Below are 16,132 nucleotides of genomic sequence, written 5' to 3'. Positions count from 1 at the left end.
TGAAGTCAAAGATTGAAATTATTTTCAACTTATATAAATTATATTATTATAACTACAACTATAAATGAGTATATGAATCTCGCACATTTGTCTTAGTGAAAAATTTTTTTCGTCTAATTCATTTTAATCCACTGCAATTAGCAGTAATGCTGCATTTCCCGCCATTGTGATTTCTCCGTTATTTCAACAATATTTGGTAGTTTTGTTCGGTTTTGGCGTCATTTTTGGCGATAATTGGCGATGCCCCGTATCTTCCCGTATTTGGAATCCCAATGTCCCGTATTTCTCTCCAGGAAATATGGTTAGCCTATGCATGCGCAAGCGTCTTCCTTTCTCGGTTTTCGAATCTGGTAACGAAGCCTGAGAAATTTTTTTGGAAGAGTAATTTTTTCATTGGTTGTGAACGATAATTTTGTTTTTTGTTTAGATACATATCTCATATTTTGGAACCCCTAATGATTATTATTTAACTTCATTCGCTAAAGTATGTTTAAAATTTCGAACGTCGTTTGTAACGGAGCACACGCCCTCTAACTTGTGCTTGTGCAAATAATTAAAAGTGGGTTTGTTGTCATATTGAGTTGTACGAATTCAGTATCTAGAAACTCGTGGTAAGTTGGTTGGTAAAGTTTATTTCTATGTGGAAAGCAACGTTTTAATTCTCTACGTCCACCAAGTCTATGGCTTGTTTCGTTCTAGTGGGATAACTCGTAAAGATTTTATTAACGGGTAGGGCCTGTCTTTGATGCTCAACTTATGGTTCGCTGACCGAATGTGACCCATGAACTCAGATCCCTGACAAACCAGTCACGGCCCAGACTCTGTCCCTCCAGGGATGTAAGCCTTTTACCCTTGCGGGTTGGGTCGCGCTGGGGAGTAAAAAACACCCACGGGTACTTCGAAAAGTTCTCATGGTTACTGATGCTTATCTACGTTGCGCTTACGATGATTACGAACTCAGATCCCTAGCACGATTATTAACTAATTCACGCTTGAGTCACGGAACAGCTACAGCAGTGTTGCCCGACTTGTGGTCCGCGAGTTCCCTGGGAGTACGTGAATGCTTTGTAAGGCACGCGTGCTGAACCTGTGGTCCTGGACCTCAAACTCAAGGAACAGCATTTAAGTGGCCCGTGGCACATTTAAAAATCAGTTGGAGCACTAATAGATCACAAGTGGCTCGCTGCACATTCTTACCTCCTTTAAGTGCACATTCCCAGATTGCCTGAGTGACGCGTGGCAGGACTGTCATAAGAGCATCGAGCCCCCTTTCCACTGGCAAATTCTTGAAAATTTCAACTAGATCTCATTTTTTGTGAGGTTCCCCCTTTTCTCTTGAGGCCCTAGTGAGCCCCCATGCATTAAGATGACACCAAGCCGTGGCACTCTTAAAAATCAATTTAAGTGACCTGGGCCACTGCTCTAAATTTCCCAATTGATTAGCGGCACAATTTGGACCCCTCAAGTGGCACTCTCCACATTCCCATATCACTTAAGTGACCTGCGGCACATTTACAGATTACTAATATAGCCTGTGGCAGAGAGTGTGGCACCCTTTGAGAGTGGTGTACACTCTTCAAAGGGTTCAGCACCCCTGTTATAAGGAGTCTGTGGGATCGTTTTCTTTTATCACCATTGCATGAATAACACATTCTGTTCCGTGAATTTAATTTACTCTATTTTCTATGGTGTACCAATTATAAAAATATTTAAAAAAATACATTTAGGATTTTATGCGAGTTGGTCATGTTTTCACAAGGCTGAAAATAACTTTGTTAAAAATCAACAAAGTTAATGCCAACTCTGTTAAAGTTGAGTAAAGTTGCTATTTACAGCTGAAGAAAAAATTGTCAAATGCAAGAAAAGTGGTCATATACAGTGGCAAACATTGTCAATGGCGACAAGGCAAGTGAAGTTACCATTCAAAGCCAAAAAAAAAAAAAATTGTCAAACACACAAAGGCACGTAAAGTAGCCAATTACAGCAAAAGAATTGTCAAAGTCAAAGTAAAGTTGCCAACTGTCATTAAAATGCTGAAAAATCGCCAGTTGCGGGAAAATGATGAGTACCACAAATCAAAGGTAATTCAGCAAAAAAATGTATAATGTTTGGCAAATATGGGAGATGAATATATTTATTATGACTATAATAAACTATGATTATTGGAGTCGCATAATTATATTAGTCAATAATAAAGATTATTATCATGAAGTATCTGGCTCATGAGTGGCAGAAACACTGCATGTCCACAGACTGAAAAAGTTGTGCATTTCTAGTATGCTTAGTAACCATTATTTTCTGGTGGTTATGACGACCTGGGATTTTTCAAACCCTGATAACCTATATGATTTTTAAACTAGACATCACTCTTTTATAAAAAATATAGTGCAGCGCATAAAAGTAGTTTTTCTCTTTCCTAAATTCATCTTCTAATCAGCCAGCTGTTGAAAACCTTCGGATGGATAGGGAAAAGTGACATTATCCTTGATAAGTTGCCATCTGGTAGCAGTTGCTGCAATTATGGACTTTGGCTTGAGTTAGATCAGACCTTCTATATATGGTCTCATTCAGCGTACAAGAACTCTGTGGAAAAGATTGAGAATCATTGCCTTTGTGGTCTAGGACACTCACCTGGCAAATGAGAGGACGTGAGTTTGATTCCCCACAAGGGCAGTTGAATTTTGTATTTTCTAAATTCATCTTTATGTCAACGAGCTGTTGAAAAACGTCGTGTAAAAGTATTACAGACTTAGACCTTCAAATATGGACTGCCTGCTCTAAAAATGAAGTTGATTCCCAAATGAATGCAGATATTTGGTAGAATTCTAATGACATAAAGAGTTCCACACTTTTCGTTAATCATGGATGAACCCTATGCAATCCCTTTCACATAAGATTTGTTCCCTGAAAATTTATGGTCAAATCGGGCAGAGGAACCTGTAACAGGGAAGGGTGCTGTAGATGTCTTGTAACACCATCTGTGTGTATTTAAATGCCGAATTTAAAATGCTGCTTTATAATTGTTATCTGGCATAATTCTATCCTATGTTTACTTGCCTTGAGCTTTGAATTTCTTTTATCTATTTATATGCTCGTATTCAAATGAAATTTGTTTCTGATTATCTTTGCAGTACTATATTTTGCTGTGATTAAGACGCAAAATGTCAACAAACGAAGCTGAAGATGAGCTGAACCTGCCTCGTGCGGCTATGAATAAGATGATAAAGGAATTGGTTCCACACATCCGCGTCGCAAATGATGCTCGAGAGCTAATCCTCAACTGTTGCTCAGAGTTCATCCATCACATTGCTTCTGAGGCCAATGATATTTGTAACAAGCAACAAAAAAAGACTATATCGCCCGAACATGTTCTAGCAGGTGCAGTAAGAAACTTGTTTCTTTTTTTCCCAAATTTATTTAATGTTAGTTCTTCCATAAGATTGTGATGTAAGTCATTGATTTATTTATTCATCAGTAGCAGTATAGAGTGGCCAAACTGTTTTTTTTAGTTTATTTTTGATGGTTTGTTTAAACCAGGAATGAACAACCTCCAGCCCATGGGCGAAATGTGGCCCGTGAAAGGTGTTCCACTAGAAAAGTATCAATACACACAACATGATAAATTCCTAGGCTGGCCAAATTTCTCTCATAAATGTGACAGACAAAGAAAGGTGATAACTATCAATAAAATTGTCGAAAAATCACCAATTGTGGAAAATATTGGTCGCTTTAAGTCACAATGTATAGAAAATGCATGTTCATTCAAAAAAAATTTGCGAATGCAGTTTGTGAGATGAATATGTGGACAGCTTTTATATGAAAGGAACCAAGCACCATTAAATTAAAACAGAAAAAACTATTTAAAGTTATTTCTGATTCAGTTATCTCTTCCGTTTGGTAGTTGGTTCAAGTGCACATAGACGCCATCACAGCCTTTATGTCACTTAGTTCTATTTAGATTTAAAAAATCCCACCACTTTTAACAGTTCAGATGTGAGTATGTCTCAAAAATGTTAAAAATGGTGCTTGTGGTTCCTTTTATATAAAAGCCGTCCATATTTATGGGACTGTAATTAATTATGATAGTTATTGTTATCATAATATAATTTTTAAGTCATGAAAATAATCTTGGTTTTAAAAATTCAGCTAGCCTTGTTGAAAGTGAGGGGAAAAATAGGACATTTTCTAAAAACATTGAGACAATGAAAATTACTGAAATATTCATTAAATTTCATGTCATATGGCCCAAACCCACCCTTAGGAGTGTGTGAGATGGCTACAGTGGTACCAGGCCCCACATTAACGGTAAATTATTGGGGGCACCAGCTGGTAAGGGCAGCCGTGATATGGTCACATACTGAATTTCATCTGCTTTTTTTTTTTCAGCACTAACTTCTCTAGGATTTGGCTCATATACTGAAGAGGCAGAAGCAGTCTTGAAGGATTGTAAAGCTGCTGCTGCAAAACGCAGAAGGCAAAGCACTAGGTTAGAAAACTTGGGGATTCCAGAAGAGGAACTTCTGCGTCAACAACAGGAGCTTTTTGCAAAGGTGATATTTGGTTCCTTTCTTTTAACATTGTTGTGCTATAAATATTTATTAAATCCTTAATGATCAGGGATGGCATAGCTCGTCCCAATGCAAATGGAAGATAATTATTTCAGTTATCTCCTTGTTTTTTTTCCCTCTTTTCTCATTATCACTAAGCGTCATTGTTATCCTATGAACAGAAGTTTCTCCCTTCTCTGCTCAGCTCCACATTTTTTTTCTTTTTATCGTCTTTATGGAACTGTGTAACGCAAAGATTAATTAATTTAAAATTAAAAAGACAATTAATTCCATAATTTATTCTTCTTGTGTAACATATTTTTTTCCTTAAAAATTACGAAAGAGAAATCAACTGCGCTCATCTTTTTCTCCCTTCTTCTATTTCTAACGTGTCAAAGAAACCAGTTTTTGATATTTATCACAGATATTTCAAATATGGATCATCCAAATTGGTTGTCAAAAAATCAAGGTTAAGGATTGCCAGAATATAGGCCTGACAAGTACGGTTTATGACGAGTGATTTGCAGGTGATTGTCAAAAAGACATATTAAAGATATAAAAGAACAATGGTTTATATTGTGTTGGAAATTAGAAACATTTGTTATAGCGTCTGTAAAATTCCCAAAAAAAGGCCAGTTTTTTTCTTTTCTACGTCTTCTAGAATTAAATTTAACTGGAAATTTATACCACTTATCGTTGCATGTGTTTTGTGTAAACAGTATTCTTAAGTATAGTCAAATCACGATTTAAAGCAATGCACACGACAAGCATTACACAGAAAAAAACTTCACATCAGGTTCGCTACACATACACTCACATTCCAGCATGTACTAATTCATTAGAAGTTCCTTGGAATATAGACAAGATGTATGTATGGTTGAATAGTAGAGTATATTAATTCCTTGTTTCAACTCTTTTATCCAATGTGATGAGTCTATCCTCCTCAAATGCTAGAAATCCCCATATTTCTTGGAATGGCATCAGTGCTGAAATCCAAAAGCTATTGAAAAAGAGCTTCAATGACAGAATGCATGTGCTGTTGTATCGCTGATTTCCAAGCTTTTTACATTTACAGCACCATTGAAATTTTCAAATATCTTGCACCAGTGCAAGATTTTTCGATTGTTTCTACTACTACTACTCAACCGTATATGCACCTCATACACATTCCTCTGCAAAATTTATAACATTGGTACATGCAGGAATGTGTTGTGTGTGTATGCACAGTGATTCTAAATTCATGGGACAAACTTGAAGAGTTGATGAAATACACTTGAAGAAGCATTTTTGGTCATAGAATGTGTGGTTGAATTGCAATAGCAGAGCACCCCCCCCCCTAAAAACACCCTCTACCCTGTTTGATATTGCGATTTATGACTACACATTATGTGTCCAATAAATGCTTGTTTAGGAGTTTTATATTACCTCTTAAAGTTTGTCCCATGAATTTAGAATCGCCCTGCATGCCTTGCCCTAATGTATTTATAGTGTCAGAGATATTCTTGTGTCGTGTTGCATTGGAACTGCTTATAACTAGTATAACTTTATTATAAACACTGGGGACAAATTAATTATGTTATATGTGATATGGAAACCATTCGTGGGCCAAAAATGAGCATATCCATTGATCCAGGCAAGATGCCCCTATGGGCTCAAAATACAATGAAAAATAATTGTTTTATCGCATAAAACAGTTCTCAACCAGTATTCCGTGGAGCCCCAAGAGCTCTGTGTGCACTCTCAGGGGCTCTGCTGCCGCTCAAGAAAAACAAAAAAACAGCAAATTCCAAACATTTATAAATATTTTTAAATAATAAAAATAATAAAGTCTTTTTGAATGAAAAGGGGAATCATAGAAATATTGTTAAATAATGCAAATGTAGTAGATTGCAATTAATGATTCTGCCAAAGCAAAAGTTATATCTTTTTTTTCAGGTTCTTTTGGGTGGCATATGTGAGGCTAGGTGGTTTATTAATTTTTCTTTTGCATAGTTTGAGGGTTCAAAAGCTCATTTTGAGATGTTTTTAGTAGTCATTAAAACTTCTATCTATATAGAGAAAAATAGTTCTGTATTTACTACTTCATGATCTTGGAAGTATTGTAAATTAACATACATCATTCATAATTTAGGTGCACAGTTTGTGTATAGGTTAAAAAAACAGCATAACAAAGCAGGTGGAGACATAGGCCTATTCTAGGTTTTGTGACTCTGATGCTATCCAATAGCATTCAATTAACTTCTGTATTTTTAGGACATGCACGCATGCAAAATGTTTACAAAGTTCTGCAAAGAGCTAGAAATGAAAGTGCTTCATTTGTCAAAAATGATGACACTGGCATTTAACAATAAAATGTTAACAAATCCTTTTAAAAACGGATGTAAAATTATCTGGTTCACCTTGACTTATTTACACTGGACTTTGTCATTTACAAATTTTGCACTGTGCTTTTGGAAATGGTCTCGAAAGTGCTCTATTATTTAAAAAACTTATATGTCATCATAATTTGCTGTGCATTGTGGAAGAGAGTTGACAGACTGGAATTTGGAAGAGTCCTCTAAAAACAGAATGTAGAAAAAAAAAGTAGTAGTAGTAGTAGAAAAAGAATATAGGTATATTATAAAGAGAAAAAAGAATTGTCTGTGGTTGTAGTGTGCTGTTTTAGCCCAAAATTGTTTTTGTTACCAAGTCATTTCTGTCATTTTGCTTTGGCTCGAGTCAATCTTATAGATACTGAAATAATGCTATAGAAAAAAAAATTTAATTTTAAAAATTTTTAAAAATAAAAAAATAAATTTAGGAGTTTTTTTAATTAGGCTATGATTATATGTTGTCATAAGGGGGAGCATACTCTTCCCCCTTGTCTTACTTTTTCTAATTTTTCGAGTGGGAGCTCTGCATATATCAATATATTATGATATAAAGTTGACTGTGTATCACAATGTAAAGTTTTCAATATCACCCGATCCCAGTGAGCATATTATTAAGATGGGTCTGGCAATGACACAACAACTCATTTGTTTACCACTGATTAACATAAATCAGAATGAAGTACCAAAATATCACATGCATGCGCCAATCACTGACACTAAAACACTGAACAAGAAATCACTCACTTAAAACTTGTCTTTTTCTCCCCACCCCGTTGTCACAGGCTCGACAAGAACAGGCTGAACTGGAACAGCAACAGTGGTTACAGATGCAGCAAGAAGCTCAACACCAGTTGCTTTTACAGAAACAGACTAGTCGCACTGATGATGATGATGAGGATGAATACTAGCATTTTATGTAATTTTTTTTATACAGGTTTTTAGTGAAACATCTGTTACATTTATGTGTGTGTTTTTTCCCCCTCGTTATTTTTGTTTGTATAAAAGCTTTTGAATTTAGTCTTTGTGCCAGTCTTTAGTTGAATTTAGTCTTCAGTTCATTAATCTGTAGTGAAGTTTCAAGCACTAGCAGGTATTTGGTTATGATATCATTTGTATGTGCATAAGATTTATTGCCAATTGGATTCGTGAAACTGAATTACTTTGCAATAAAATTCAGATATTTCTCCCGTCAGTTATACAATACTGTATTCTCCTGTATTAGCCAGCATGCCGGGAACACCTATATTTTCCCATATGTAGGGGAATTCTGAGTCTCAAAGTGCAAATATTCAAGAATCGCCTAGAATCTAAAAGTAGATTGAATTTCGGCGGATTTGAACCCTAGTTTTTTCTCTATTTTAGAATTCTTTGTTTCATGAACTGCATTTAGATAGTTTAAACTTAATGTTTGCTTTTGCTTCCACAAATCATAGTTGATCAGAAATGTCGGATATTAAGCATACAATTTGTTTGTATAGATGTTAGATAAATAAACACAAAAGAAGAATGCAAAGTATTTTTGTATTCCTCAATTGTTTTGTATTTCTTCAATCTCTGCACAGATGGGAAAACGTCCAAAGTACAGTATCTGTAAATCATATCAGGTTGATGATAATTAGAGCAATATTAAGTAATGCTTATTTTTTATTGCTGTTATGAAATTCCTTTGCAAGAAACATTTGTGGGGAAAAAAATATTATTTTATTCTTTTTTTTTTTTTTGCTTATTTAGTACTTTGGTATGAGAGTACAATGAGTTGGTATCAATCTTTTAATTTTGAAGTTTATTACACACATACAACAAATGTATTCTGTGATCCCTATCAAACCTAATTTTTCCCAGAGTGCTGGGAATAGACCAGACTCCAATATTCAAAAGCTGGTGTCCCCCTGATTTTTTGCAGCATGCCGACTAATGCAAGGGAATACAGTAATTACTTTGTGGAAAATGTGTTAAAATATACGTGATTTCAAAATTTCACATTAAAATACAGTTTCAATACTTTGGATTACATGTTAAATATAAACGCTAATATCAGTGGATATCTCACAAACTCGTTTTAAACACCATGCCATACAAAAGTGAGGCAAGAGATGTACAAAGAAATTTATACTCCGATTCTTTTTTGTATGTTGTGAATTTTTTTTCATTTGTATAATTTTCTTTTCAAATTTAGAATTTTCTTTTTTAATTTTAATTGATGAAACAATTTTCTTCAAGGAAAAAATACCAAGACTTCAAATAGCGATTAATTCCAAGATGTAGGCCTATTTGACTGTGCAAGGTTGCAACTGTCAGATAAAGGAATAATTTTTACAAATTTGTTCTTTGAGCCAGTATTGACTAAAGTGGAAAGAATTACCCCTTGGAGCGGAGAGCTACAGATAAAACATGAAATATTTTTTCGACATTGGAAGGGGAGCGATGGGCAAAAATCTCGGGTTTAAACATGTGAAAGAGAACATTTTCGTAGTTAAAGAAAGCAGTCTCCTTGTTTTATTATTTGTAAAAAAAAAAAAATCATTTCTACTACTGCGTATGCAGGACTTGGTGTAGTCGCATTGCATACTCCAAAGGGCGGCTCTGTCAACACCATCTATAGCAGAAAGCCTCCGCGCGAAGCTCGTGACGTCACTAAAGATTATCTCACCTATAGCCATTGTGTGTGTGTGTGGATATATAGTAAAACCTATCTTCAACGGAATCGCGAGCGACCGAGATTGTTTTCCGTTGAACACAGGTTTCCGCTTAATAAAGGTTCAGTTGGATACATGTAAAATTACATAACGATCTCGTGTGTGATTGAAATAAAATAAAAAACATTTGAAAAGATGAAATAAGTAAAAAAATAAATAATTTAAGAAAAATAAAATAAGTCTATAATTACATTAAATACTTTAGGTTTTGACACTTCTGTTTTTCTTCTAAAATAAATGGCATTTATAGGTTCTTCGAAAATTTCCAATTAGGGTGTCAATATCTGTCGCGTCAGGTTCAGTTTATACATTATGGTCTATGTTTATGTTAAGGCGACTGTATAAGGATATAGTGACTATAGTTTATGTAATCCTTGGCGTCAGGGCCGTAACTTAGAATTTTGTGAGGGGAAAGAAAAACGACTTTTCCACCCCTACCCTGTAAAATTCGATTGCATAACAATGTTTTTGTTCCCTCCTGAATTTTGCAGCCAGGGCAGTTGTCTCCTTTGCCTCGGAGAAAAATAATTTGTAAATTGAACGTTTGCTTTCCAAAAAAATTTTGTTACAATTTCAGAAAGCAACTGCTTTACTAGATGGTTTATCGAAACCACAGCACATCAAGTAGAGAAACGGTTTTGGCTAATCCAAAGGGCGGATGACGTAAAACTAACATTTACAAGTATAGATTGCGTAAAAAATTTCGGCGGAGCACTTTAACATTTTGTATGATCCTTTGGTGTGTTGGTCGCCAAACACTCAGTGTTTGTGTGAAATTTTCCATTAAAGAATAGAATTTTCTTTTCCGTTTCCACGTTAGAGACAGGTTCCGTTTAATCCAGGTTTTTAATGTGTATTTTGGCACTGAAATCATGGGACCACGATTTTTTCCGTCCGTGCAAGACAGGTTTCCGCTTAGTACAGGTTTTGCTGTAGCAGGCCAACGCATGCCCCCCCCCCCCTCTTTACTCTTTTTTTTAGTATATCCAATGACTAGGTGAGACCTCCTTCAGTGACATCACGAGCTTCGTATCGAGGCCTTCTGCTATAGATGGTGTTGGCTCTGTAACACAATAAACGACAAATCCGCCATCACTCTTGACTGATAAAAACCTAACTGGAACGTAAACTATTACTTGAAAAAAATGTCCTCGGCTCCAGAGCTGTGACTGTCATGTGAGAATGCAGGGCAATGTTTCGTAGTTGTGGTTGGACTTGGTGGGGGAAAAAGACATATAGCAACCATATTTTACGGCATAAAAAAGTTATATTCCACACTATTTTTAAACTTTAGAGTACGGGGTAGTTATAAAAAGGGCACCGAAAAAACAGACCCCCCCCCCCCTTTTAAGCATAAAACTAATTCAGTAAAAAACAAAGAGAAGGGATTCATCCGGATCCCCTCCGGCTTCAGCCCCCCCCCCCTTCATGCGAGTGGCCCTGAATGCGGCTTACATCCTGGAGAAAAGTAAAAAATATGTCTGTTGGCAGTTTTTGTCTCAAGCTGCCCCGGCTGAGGGGATGCTTGCTGCTTCTGTATCAGCGACTGGGTTTATCTCTGGGCTGCGAACCGAAATTTTAAATCTTGAATCGGAGAGACTTTTTCTGAATATTATGCCGAGCGGAGTGAACTCAGAAAGAAAAGCCTATCGGTCTCCGACGGAAATCGAATCCTGGTTATCTTGCAATCCAGAGACACAAATGCTCTGTTGCAGCACTACATACACGACTGTGCCAGAGCCGTCTTAAGGCATGGGCCCACCCGGGCACGGCCCAGGGGCCTCACAAAAATGAGATTTTTTTTCGAAATGTTCGAGAATTTGCCTAGCAGGGCCTCAGAAAAATCACTTGGCCCGGATGCCCATGATGCTCTTAAGACGGCCCTGGACTGTGCTTCTTTTATAACACGAACAGTAGCCAGACGTGCTGAAGTATAGACTTGGCAGACTTCGGGGGTGGCTCAAGGGTTGTGCGGCTGCATGGGGGGTTCCAGATCAGGATCAAATGAAAAATATAATTGGAAAAACGCGTCTGTAAAATATCCAAACTGTGAATGTATTGTATGAAATAATTTGCAGGGAAAAAACAAAGTTTTGGCATGAGTAATATATCTGCGAGTTTTCGGGACAGTTTCACTAATATCTCATACACCAGAGGGGCCCCGACTGGGCCGGATTAACCATTAAGCAAAATAAGCACATGCTTAAGTCATCAGGAGGAAAGGGGCAACCACGAAAGGTAATCAAATAGTACATTGTTTTAAATGAACAATTTTTATCGAAAGGTTGACCAGGGCCGCAACTTAAAGAGGACAGGGAGGGTCTGTTTCTCCTGGGCACTGAACCAGAGAGAGTAATGGCGTTGAGTATATTTTTTTACGTTAAAATTTACAGGGAGGTGCCAAAATACACATAAATGTAATATATTTTTAGTAATGTAGGTACACCAAGCGACAGCAAATTTTCGTTTCTAGTTGTGGCTTTAAGGTTGGCACAAAAGCAGAAAAACTAAGTTAATTTCGAACAAGAATTCGCTTACATGCTCAGTTTCCCGGTTGAGATTTTGTTTCCATAAAGTAAGCCCGGAGCTGTCTCAACAACATCACCGCCCCCCCCCCCCCAGGTAAAACAAATTTTAGTAGCACAATGATATTAGTAGGATATCGTGCCAGATCTATCTTCGTCGTCAGAACGTCAAATGAATATCGAACGTCAAAAAGAGGTTGGAAATTTCTACGCGTCCGATATCCAACGATATAGTAAAAATGCATTCACTCAATAAAACCTAAATATTCTCTAAAAATAGTTTTACTCTCATTTTTATAGCATTTCGTTTCGAAGAAGAATATCTTATACAATAATTAGTTTCTTTTGAAATAATAAAATTTCCTCTATGTCGAACTAGGTCGACAAATGTATGACATTTCTACGTCGAACGGTATTGAAACCTTAACGTCGTTCTATATCGGTGTGCTACTAGCGTATCTATATACCTGTCTATACTACACAATTTGCATACACACATTCTTCTCAATTTTAACATTTTAACCAGATCAAATTGTTATGAAACTTTCCCGGCACTCGAATCCTCCTAGTCATGATATCACAGGACTCAGGGAAAATGATTCTTCTGAGCCCCACCCATCACACCTAAAATTATATTTTTATTGGTACCTGCTTACCAATTTTCATACTTATGCTAGAAAATTGTAGAACAAATCTAATTATTGTCATGGGGGGGGGGGAGCGAAACATGCGTTAAGGTTAAAAGTAGGAGGGGGAATGAGCACCCCAAAAATCACTTGAGTGCTTAGGGCCTTCATAAGGGTTAATCCGGCCCTGGGCGCCGAAAATATGTCTCGCACGGGTGAGAATTTTATCTCAAAGTCCTTCCCTTAAAGTCAGCAAATATAGACGTTTCTTTCCAAGTTCACCTCGACATAATATCCAGAAGAAAGTATTTTCTTCCATTATGTATCGGGCTGAAAACATGAAGAAAATATTGGACGGGGCTGAAAGTTGCTGGTCACCCTTTATACACAGAACTCAAGCGCATATGTCGGAACGAGAGGGGTGCATTGCATTGCATATTCATTACCCATGGGGATGGGGGGCAAATAGCTTCAGCCCCCCCAAGTTCCAGTGCCTATAGTTGAGAACAATTCTCACTAGGGCAGTGTGTGTTTTTAACTTTCCTACGGACGTCGCGAACCTTTGTCGGATTCGTCACGGCAAGCTGGCAAATGCGAGTGTTTGAAATATCTATGGAGCTAAAACTATTCTAGGGATCGCAGACTTGAACCATGAATTGTGCACAGGGCCGGACTTAGGCAGGTGCGAAGGGTGCGACCGCACCGGGTCACAAATATTAGGGGGCCGTAGAAATGCATACAACCAATTTGATTACATTTGGATTTCGCCTTAACAAAGTTATTGCTTAAAATTCTGTCCTGGATAGAGAACCTCCAGGATTCGGACGTTGAACCCTCTGGCTAGGGCTTTGACAGATCCCTCCCCAGCCAATTAGGGTGGTACAGGTAGATCTGGTTCCCGGGCGCTGAACCAGAAGAAAGGGTTCTTATTTTATCAACTTATTAAACGAAGGAGGCATATGCGTGCTTACCCTACTGAAAGAATATTTAGTTTTGGCCCTATGTGTAGATAATGAGTTCTCTAAACCTGAATGCCTCCAACCTTCAAGTGCCTGAGGGGCAAGTTTTGCAATTTTTCCGCTGGGAAGCACTTACTATTATCCAAATTTATTCAAGAATGGCTTATTTATGACCAAGAAATAGTGGTTTGATAGCTATTCTCAATTGCCAATGTAAAGCTAGCGTGCACGAGGGTGAGGGTGCTTATGGACAACGGAGAATTGAGAAACCGGTTTTAGATGGCCGCAAAACTTTTTCTTGCACCGGCCCGCCCCTGATTGTGCACGGAAAGCAACTGCACTAGGGTCAAGGCTGATAAGCGCTTGGTCAGCCTGGACTAGCACGCATTTTGGAACCCATTGAAATGTTTCAAAGTTAAATGCTGAAATTCACGCCACCTCTTTCCCCTTCGTCTGCTGCCCCCCCCCCCGTACAAGTTGTGGCCCTGACTAGGGTAACCATAGCCAGAGGCACATTCATGGTTTTGCCACCCCTCTCCCAATCTGGTCTAACTTTCTTTACTACTCTTTTCTCGAATTCGCCACCCTGTGCTATAACCCGCGTTTCCTTTCTCCCCCTCTAACTCCTACAAGTGCAATTGTTTCTTTTTTGGTCACTCCCATGCTCGCACACTCTCTAAAGGCTCATTTCTAAGTCATTCACATGCTTGCATCGGTCGCTCACATACTTGCAGATGCTATGTCGTTCTTTTGGTTGCTCACTGACATGGTATCTTGTTTTATGAGTCACTCTTTTAGTCATTCACATGCTTACTCACGTTGTAAGTCACTTTTTGGTCCATTCATATGCTTTCACACTCTCTAGGTCACTTCTTGGTTGCCTTCTGATCTAGTCCCTAGCTGTTTGAGCAGATGATGATTTGTCATGGGCCCCATATCCTGCATCAGGGTCCTTAAGCTAGGATATATTTTGCTCCCTCCCACCTACAGTGGATTTAAAGGATGAAAAGAAAAAAAATGATGAAAATCCTCCAGGGCTGGCAGGGCCGTCTTAAGAGGATCATACATGGACCCCCAGGCCAAGTGGTTTTTCCGAGGCCCTACCTGCCGAATTCTCGAAAATTTCAACCAGATCTCAATTTTGTGAGGTCCTCTTTTTTCTTGAGGCCCCCGGGCCGTGCCCGGATGGGCCCATACGTTAAGACGGCACTGATGGCTAGAGCACTGTTAGCCCTACCCTTGTTGTGGGGGGGAAGGCCATAGAATTTATTGAGGGTATACAAGTTTGGTTTGTACAAGAGGGTTATACAAGCTATGGCCCACTAAGTCCCCCTCTCATACCAATTTTTTTTTGTAAAATATCCCGTTATTTTCAACGAAGCCACCTCAAAGATATATTCTTTACTGAAATCAAGATTTAAAATTATTTTCACTAGTTACAATTTATATTATAATTATGAATATATTTATCTCTCATACTCGTCATTGGTAGGGTGACCATACGTCCCGTATTTCCCGGGAAAGATTGAAAGAAGTCAAAGATTGAAATTATTTTCAACTTATAAATTATATTATGATAACTACAACTATAAATGAGTATATGAATCTCCCATATTTGTCTTAGTGAAAATTTTTTTTTCGTGGAATTCATTTTAATCCACTGCAATTAGCAGTAATGCTGCATTTCCCGCCATTGTGATTTCTCCGTTATTTCAACAATATTTGGCGACTTTGTCCGGTTTTGGCGTCATTTTTGGCAATAATTGGCGATGTCCCGTATTTTCCCGTATTTGGAATCGCAATGTCCCGTATTTCTGTCGAGGAAATATGGTCAGCCTAGTCATTGGTCTTTTTTTCGTTGTATTCATTTAAATCTACTACTACAGTATTTGCAACGGTGCTTCGTTTCTCGCCGTAGGTAAATTTTTTGGCAATAACTTGCAACTTTTTGTTTTTCTTTGGCATTTTCGGCGACAACTAGCTATTTATTTTTCCCCCTACGTTTTTGAAATCCTGTATTTCCTTCGAGCAAATATGGTCAGGTTATATTATCTCACTGTTTTTCAAATCAGAGTTAGGTTGGCAAACGAACAAAAGCGTAAAGTCTGACGTCTTCTGTTCAAAGTGGAGTGCATCTTCCCTGCACTTCGTCGAAGTCAACAACTCAACACAGCGTACCACCAAGACGTCTTCCTCCATTGTCGTATTTTATCTACACGCCATTTTAAGTAATAGCACGTTGTTGTTGTTAGATTCACGGAAATGTCGGAATTCAGTGCTGTAGCTCCACCGAAATCGCTCTCGGGAAGTTACGATACTAGTTCTGCATTCGCGGACGCTGTTCAGAGAGCTCGGCAGGTTCGTAGTCTATTCAAAATCTCGACATGTATTCAGTTAACATGTGCCG

At 37.8% G+C, this 16,132-nt stretch overlaps 2 protein-coding genes across 5 annotated transcripts in view; both read left to right on the top strand.

Annotated features, from left to right (window-relative positions):
- Positions 1 to 356: 356 nt before the first annotated feature.
- NC2beta (negative cofactor 2beta) lies at positions 357 to 7,936 on the top strand. Its single transcript, XM_089231666.1, has 4 exons — positions 357 to 611; positions 3,132 to 3,378; positions 4,387 to 4,550; positions 7,702 to 7,936. The coding sequence occupies exons 2-4, from the start codon at positions 3,162 to 3,164 to the stop codon at positions 7,825 to 7,827; spliced, it is 507 nt and encodes a 168-aa protein (XP_089087792.1). The 5' UTR covers positions 357 to 611; positions 3,132 to 3,161; the 3' UTR covers positions 7,828 to 7,936.
- A 7,804-nt stretch (positions 7,937 to 15,740) lies between these two features.
- LOC149087760 (far upstream element-binding protein 1-like) overlaps positions 15,741 to 16,132 on the top strand; it is a 90,502-nt gene continuing 90,110 nt past the window's right edge. The window contains exon 1 of one of the 4 annotated variants that reach the window (XM_089231661.1): positions 15,741 to 16,083. In XM_089231661.1, coding sequence (XP_089087787.1) covers positions 15,988 to 16,083 — 96 coding nt within the window. In that variant the 5' untranslated portion in view covers positions 15,741 to 15,987. The remainder of the gene's footprint in view (positions 16,084 to 16,132) is intronic. The other 3 variants (XM_089231664.1, XM_089231663.1, XM_089231665.1) reach the window with 3 other exon arrangements.

Source organism: Pholcus phalangioides, unplaced genomic scaffold, assembly GCF_987345545.1.
Source record: "Pholcus phalangioides strain wild (caught in Gottingen) unplaced genomic scaffold, Ppha-v1.0 ptg000004l_1, whole genome shotgun sequence".
Classification (NCBI taxonomy): domain Eukaryota; kingdom Metazoa; phylum Arthropoda; class Arachnida; order Araneae; family Pholcidae; genus Pholcus; species Pholcus phalangioides.
Note: the sequence above shows the minus strand (reverse complement) of the source record. Positions and strands in the feature narration are given on the sequence as shown.

Coding starts and splice junctions, on each gene's coding strand:
- NC2beta (XM_089231666.1), top strand. CDS start 3,162: ATGTCAACAAACGAAGCTGAAGATGAGCTGAACCTGCCTCGTGCGGCT. Junction 3,379..4,386: donor GCCCGAACATGTTCTAGCAG/GTGCAGTAAGAA, acceptor TTTTTTTTTCAG/CACTAACTTCTCTAGGATTT. Junction 4,551..7,701: donor AACAGGAGCTTTTTGCAAAG/GTGATATTTGGT, acceptor CCGTTGTCACAG/GCTCGACAAGAACAGGCTGA.